Below are 6524 nucleotides of genomic sequence, written 5' to 3'. Positions count from 1 at the left end.
GGGGTGTCTCCAGGAGCAGGAGGGGGCAGGTGACACCCCTCCAACTGTGCTGCCAAGCGCGTGGCCTCCCGCACCATCTCTTCCAGACGGGGCCCACTGAGGGGACTCCAGCGCCCATTGCTGTCCCCGTGCCGGCACCCCCTTCCCGGGCTATCCTCATCCTCCTCTTCCTCCTGGCTGCGGATGGGAAGGGGGGAGGGTGAATGGCTGTGTCAGCTCCCCAAACACCGCCGCCAAGAAGTGGCAGGAATCTCCCCCCCTCCACCATGCCACCCAGGACCCCATTAATTGTGTGACACGTCCCCCAGGACCCCCAGAACCACATCTATGAGGGGGACATATCCACAGGACGCTCAGAACTGTGTTCATGGGGTGACATGTTCCTTAGGACACCATCTTTGGGGTGTGATGTCCCTCATGGCCCCCAGGACCTCAGCTATGAGTTGCCACATCCCCCACAACGCCATCCATGGGGTGACATGTTCCCTAGGACATTGACAATGAGGTACCCTGTCCTCCACGTCCCATCCTATTCCCCATGTTCCCAACTACAAGGTGCCCTGTCCTCCCTGTTCCCATCCATGGGGTGCCCTTGTCTCCACTACCCTCCCGTACCTGTCAGACGGTGACAGCACACCGAAGTCGAAGCTCTCCTCGGTGACAAATCGAACATCTAGGGGGACACTGGGTGTGAGCCCCGGCCTCCTGCCCCAGGGGGGAAACACGGGGGACATGCAGCACTGGTGCTGCCGTACCTCGGTCCTCGGCCATCGCCTCGGGGCACCGGGGCCACCTGTGGGAGCTGGGGGGGGGTCACCACCGACCCCATCGGGGTTCCCCACCCGTGCCCCTACCCGCCCCTCATCGTGTCCCCAACCCCCCGCGGGGGCCCGGTGGCACCAGCCAGCGGGCGAGTGACACGGCCAGTGCCAGGCGCCGCTGGGCTTGGTGCCACCGGGATGGGGACAGGGATGGCTCCGCCAGCGCCAGTAGGCGGGGGGGACACTGGCGACCCCCGCCCGGGGGACCCACAGCCAGCACCCCCCGCCCTGGTGTCCTCCGTGCCACGATGGGAAGTCCCAGCCCCATACCCTGATCCGTGTGAATCCTCAGTGCCACAATGGTGGTTCCCAGCCCCTATCGAGGACCCCAGCCCAACACTGAGGGGGTCCAACCCCGCTGGGACGTCGCAGCCCCACACCCAGGGGAGCCCTCGTTCCACACCCAGAGGGTCCCAGCCCCACACCCACGCTCCGATCCTGGGGGATCCCAGCCCCACACCCCGATTCCGGAGGATCCCCAGCCCCACATCTTGATCCTCAGGGGGTCCCATCCCCATGCAAGAGGACCCCATTCCCGTACTTAGAGATCCCAGCCCTTCACCCCCAGTCCGTTAGGGACCCCAGCCCCACACTGAGGGGTCCCAGCTCAGCCTCTCGATCCCGAGGGAGTCCCATCCACATTCCTAGGCCTCCCAGCTCCCATACCGGGGGGGGGTCTCAGACCCAAACTCCGACCCTGGGGGTCCCATTCCCACTCCTGGGCCTCCCAGGCGCACACTGGGGGGTCTCAGCCCCACAATGGGGAGATCCCTCCCCCACACCTGGGGAATCCCCCAGCCACTTACCCCCCAGCCCAGGAGACCCCAGTCCCACATTGGGGGGATCCCAACTCCAGACTAAGAGGGTTCCAGCCCCACCGACGAGTCCCAGCCGCTCACCCCAATCCCTTGGTCACCCCAGCCCCACACTGAGAAGGTCCCAGCCCCCACCGGGGGTCCGGGCCCCACTGCCCCAGCCCTGGGGGTCCTCAGCCCCTACCAGGGGGTCCCAGCCCCTCACCCCGACCCCGCGTCTCCCCATCTCCGCATGGGGTGGTTTACCCGGCGCTCCGCGGCCCACCCGATCTCCCCGCCGATTTCCCCTCTCCCCGAGGGTCTCGGTCTGCCCTCGTCCCCCCTCTCCCCCTCCACCTCACCGCCCCCGGCTCCCGCTCGTCGCGCGCGCCGAGGAGGCGTGGCCTAAGGAAAGGGGCGTGGTCTCGTTCGAATTCCCCCTCCCCTTGCGGCTCAATCGCGGCGCGCCCGCCCCGGGTTCCAATTGGCCTGCTCCCTTTAAGTGTTCATCCTGATTGGCCAGTCTCCTCGCCTTTCGTCTCGCTGATTGGCTCTTCCCCTCCCCCACGCCCGCCCTCAACAGCTGGGGGTGTGGCCCGGAAGCGCGGCGCCTGAGGGTCGTTCCGCCATCGGTTCCTCCGCAGCATGGCCGCCGTCCCGCCCGACTCCTGGCAGCCGCCCACCGTTTCCATGGAGACCACGTAAGGGGCGGGGCATCGCCCCGGTACCGGCACCGGTACCGGCACGGGAGGCCCTGCCCACCCCTTGTCCCGCCCCCTTCCGCGGCACTGGCGGTAAATCGGTGTCCGCTCCCTCTCTCCCCGGCTTCCGTGCAGCCCCGGTGTTCTTGAGTCCCTGATTCTCCCGGTACGGGGCAGTCCCCGGTGTCCGTGAACCCCCGGTATCAGGCAGACCCTGAACTCCACAGGTGCTAAGAAACTCCCAGTGTCTCCAGAACGGGACAGCTCCGTTATCCCGCAGTATGAACCAGTCCTGGTTTCCGCCCCGATACTAGAGGGCCCCTGGTTCCCTCGGTGTCCCCCCTGGTGTTCGTAACCCCCAGGCCCCTCGGTACCAGGCAGATCCCAGTGATCCCGTGGTATCCCGTTAGCCCCAGTGTCTCCCGATACCGCACAGAACCAGCCAGTCCTGCTTGTTTCCCCTGGTACCAAGAGCCATCCATGTCCTCCTGGTGTCCCATTGCCCCGCATCCCCTCTCACCCCTGTGGTCCCTGTCCCTGACTGACCCCGGGGGGATATGGGTGGGGGGAGAGTGGGGGATCACGTTGAGGTGTTTCCTGTTACCCGTCCTGTTCTTGTTCCCATTCCCATTCCCAGTATTCCTATTTCCCATTTCCTGGATGGGCCTGCTTGGTGCTGGAGCTGTACTAACAGCACAGCTCCCTGACTTTGGTCCCAAACTGGGGTTGGGGGTCACAGTGAGATGACCCCGCTCTGCAGCTGCAAGAATTGACACTATAGGTGGAGGAGTTCACAGCAGGGTGACCCACCCCATCTCCTGTTCCCATTCCTGGTGCTGTTCCCCATTCTCAGTGTCATTCCTATTCCTGGTTTTCCCATTCTCAGGATGGGCTCTCCAGTGCTGGAGCTGTACTGGCAGAAAAAGCCCACAGCTTTTGTCTGAAACTGGGTGTGGGAATCACAGTGTGATGATCCTGTCTCCAGTTCCCATTCCCATTCCCACTCGCATTCCCATTCTTGCTGTTCCCATTCACAGAATGAGCCTGCTGGTGCTGGAGCTGCACTGGCAACACAACCCCTGGCTTTGGTCTGAAGCTGGGAATGTGGGTACCACTTTGGGATGTGAGGATTACTTCCCCATTTCTGATGCCTTTCCCGTTCCCATTCCCTGTGTTCCCATCCCAGGATGGGCCCACTTGTGCTGGAACTGTACTGGCAACACGCCCCCCGCACCTGCAAGAACTTTGCTGAGCTGAGCCGCCGCGGATACTACAACGGCACCAAGTTCCACCGCATCATCAAGGACTTCATGGTGCAGGGAGGGGACCCCACGGGTACTGGTGAGCACAGGCCTCTGAAATCTTCCTGGGACCCACCCTGGTGCCAGGAGTTCCTGCTGACCCCCAAATCCCCCTGCAGGCCGTGGTGGCGCCTCCATCTACGGGAAACAGTTTGAGGATGAGCTGCACCCAGACCTGAAGTTCACTGGTGAGTGGGGCCAGCACTGGGAGGACACTGGAGGGATCCCTGGGACCCCAGGACCCCACCTATAGAGGAGCACCTATAGAGGAGCAGGACCCCTGAGAACACACCTGTGGAATGGGGTGGGATGTCCCCTGTGTCCTCATCCCAGGAGTGACATGACTCCCAGGATTCCAGTCATGGGGTGGGCATGTCTCAAGGAGTCATGGAGTATGTCCTCCAAGAACCTGGCCATGAGGTGGCATGTCTCCCCTGTCCCCCAAGATCCTGTCTATAGGGTGACAAGTTCTCTGTATCTCCAAAACCCCATCCATGGAGTGACATGACCCCAAGGAGCTTTGCCATGGGATGCCCTGTCCTCTATTTCCACATTCCTGATGTGACATGTCCCTGTGTCCCACAGACACCAAGATCCTGGCGATGGCCAGCATGAGGCTGGACACTAACAGGAGCCAATTCTTCCGCATGTTCTCCTAAGACCTCTCCATTGGATGACATTTTCCCCATGACACCAGAACCTCAGCCAGGGGATGGATGACATGTCCCTGAGACCAAATCCATGGGGTGGCATGTCCTCCATATCCCCCGGACCCCATCCCTGAAATGGCATGTTCTCGAAGACCCTGGCCATAGCATGGCATGTCCCTCAGGGCACCAGGATCCTTGGTGCATGTCCCACAGTCACTAGGATCCTGGTGATGGCCAGTATAGGGCTGGACACCAATGGGAGCAAGTTGTTACTGATGTCCATTAAGACCCCTCTGTCAGGTGACAGGTTCGCCTGCAGTCTGTCCATAGAGTGACATGTCCCAGGGATCGTAGCCATAGGATGACGTCCTCCAGCATCCCAATCTTGGAGTGATGTTTCCCATGATACCGGGATCTTGGCCATGAGATTACATCCTCCCATGGGATGACATGTCCCCTATCATGCTGGCACCTTGGCTGTGGGGTGGCATGTCCCCTGTATCCCCATCCACGATGTGACACGTCCCCATGTCTCACAGGTGCCGGGATCCTGGCAATGGCCAATGCAGGGCCGGACACCAATGGAAGCCAATTTTTCCTGACATTGGGCCCAGCACAGTGGCTGGATGGGAAGCACAGCATTTTTGGGAGGGTGTGCCAAGGAATGGGGGTGCTGGGGCGCCTAGCCATGGTGGAGACCAACTCCCAGGACCGACCCCTCGATGATGTAAAGGTCATCAAGGCATATCCCTCGGGATAGGCGTGTGGGGTGCCCTCCCTCCAAATTGTACTGCTCATTTGTAATAAAGGAGGTTGGATGTGGTGGGCTCCCTCACAGAGTGGTGGCTTTAGGGAGAGGTGGGGGAAATGTCTTTGGCATAGTGGGGTCTAGGAGGTTGTGAGCCCCCCCAAAAAGGGTTTGTGGGTGCTCTTGGAGGGGTGGGTGTCTCTCCTTGGGGACATGGAGCTCCCAGTGGCCCCAGTTCCTGGGCATGCAGAGTGGATGCCAGAGACCCAAATTTACCCCTATTGTGTTGTGTCTGTGTGTCCTCAAAGTTTCGGGGGACACCCCAGAATGTCCCTCTACCATGGACCCGTTGGATCACTGAGCTTTGGGTGGAAAGGGGGGGTTGGTGCTGTCCCCCCAGAGTGGGCTCCCCACACAGCACTGGGGACCCTCGAACTGGCAGTGGAGGCCTCAAGCCAGCATACACTGGGTTCCCCCCCAGCACTGGGTAACCCCCACCCCCAGCAATGGGTGCCCCTTCTGGCTCTTGATGTCACCCCCCCTTGCTCCCAGTGCAGGACCCGGGACAGTACTGGGAGCTGCTGGATGTTACCAGAATGGTGCAGGGGAGGTACTGGGAGCTACTGAAGGATAGCAGAGGACTGGGGGACTCTGCATCTGCAGTTGCGGGGGGTGTGGGGATACTGGGAAGGTTCTGAATAAGGGGGAACTAAGGGGATTGGGACCTCATTCTGTGGAGTGGGTGGTATCGAGAGTGTCACTATGGCACAGGGGGGCGCACTGGGAGTGTCAGAGGGGTGCTGGGGCTACTGGGGAGGGAGCACCGGGGGTCCGGTCTGGGGGTGATCCCGGGGGTGGTACCAATGGTCCGTGGTGTATCGGGGTCTGGAGGCAGCCTCGGGGGCAATCCCAGGGCAGTAGCAGTGGTTTTGGGGTGATCCCGGGGCTGATCCTTGGTACCCGCGTCCGGGGGGCACTGAGGATGGGGAGGTGGCACTGGGGACGATGCAGGGAAAGGCACCGGACTTCCTCGGACTGATGCCGGGGATCTGGGGGTGATACCAAGGATCTGAGAGCTATCCTGGGGACATTACCGGTGGTCCGAGGCGGTCCCGGCAATGGTGAGGCAGCCCGGCGAGCGATGCGGGGGAGGCGGCAATGGTCAGGGAGGTACAAGGGATTTGGCGTTGATCCCGGAGCGATCCCGGGAATCTGGGGGGGATCCCGGGGGCAGTACCGGGCTTCCGGGGGGAACCGGGCTGTGGAAGCGGCGCTGGGGTTGATGGGGGGGCCATCCCGGAGATCTGGGGGCGTTTCCGAGGCGGAGCCGGAGGGGTACCCCGGGCCCGGGAGGTACCAGGGATTTGGAAGCAGGCCTGGAGGCGGTGCGAGGGTAGATCGCAGGAATCTGGGGGTGATTCCGAAAATTTCGGGGCGATCCCGGGGGCAGTATCGACGGCCCGAGGGGGTACCGGGGAAGGGGAGGCGGCCCCGGGGGCGATCCCGGAG

General features: G+C 62.4%; 2 protein-coding genes across 2 annotated transcripts; one reads left to right on the top strand and one right to left on the bottom strand.

The window, feature by feature from the left end:
* Positions 1–5: 5 nt before the first annotated feature.
* Positions 6–2015, bottom strand: PSRC1 (proline and serine rich coiled-coil 1; the record flags this gene model as incomplete). The annotated part of the gene is made up of 4 exons (XM_031061733.1): positions 1978–2015; positions 756–802; positions 616–673; positions 6–177 (listed from the first exon to the last, which is right to left on the bottom strand). Coding segments are annotated over exons 2-4 (246 nt in total), but the record flags the coding sequence as incomplete, so codon positions are not given.
* Positions 2016–2166: 151 nt separating this feature from the next.
* PPIL1 (peptidylprolyl isomerase like 1) lies at positions 2167–5090 on the top strand. Its single transcript, XM_005426777.2, has 4 exons — positions 2167–2316; positions 3503–3657; positions 3737–3805; positions 4807–5090. Exons 1-4 carry the CDS (start codon positions 2261–2263, stop codon positions 5025–5027), a joined length of 501 nt encoding a protein of 166 aa, XP_005426834.1. The 5' UTR covers positions 2167–2260; the 3' UTR covers positions 5028–5090.
* The last annotated feature ends 1434 nt before the right edge of the window (positions 5091–6524 follow it).

This window comes from Geospiza fortis, unplaced genomic scaffold (assembly GCF_000277835.1).
Source record: "Geospiza fortis unplaced genomic scaffold, GeoFor_1.0 scaffold26, whole genome shotgun sequence".
NCBI lineage: Eukaryota > Metazoa > Chordata > Aves > Passeriformes > Thraupidae > Geospiza > Geospiza fortis.
This window is presented reverse-complemented; position numbering and strand designations above follow the sequence as displayed.

Bases quoted from the DNA above. Each gene is read 5' to 3' on its own strand.
- PPIL1 (XM_005426777.2), top strand. From the start codon at position 2,261: ATGGCCGCCGTCCCGCCCGACTCCTGGCAGCCGCCCACCGTTTCCATG. The intron at 3,658-3,736 runs GTGAGCACAGGC...ATCCCCCTGCAG, and splicing joins AGGGGACCCCACGGGTACTG to GCCGTGGTGGCGCCTCCATC. The intron at 3,806-4,806 runs GTGAGTGGGGCC...CATGTCTCACAG, and splicing joins CCCAGACCTGAAGTTCACTG to GTGCCGGGATCCTGGCAATG.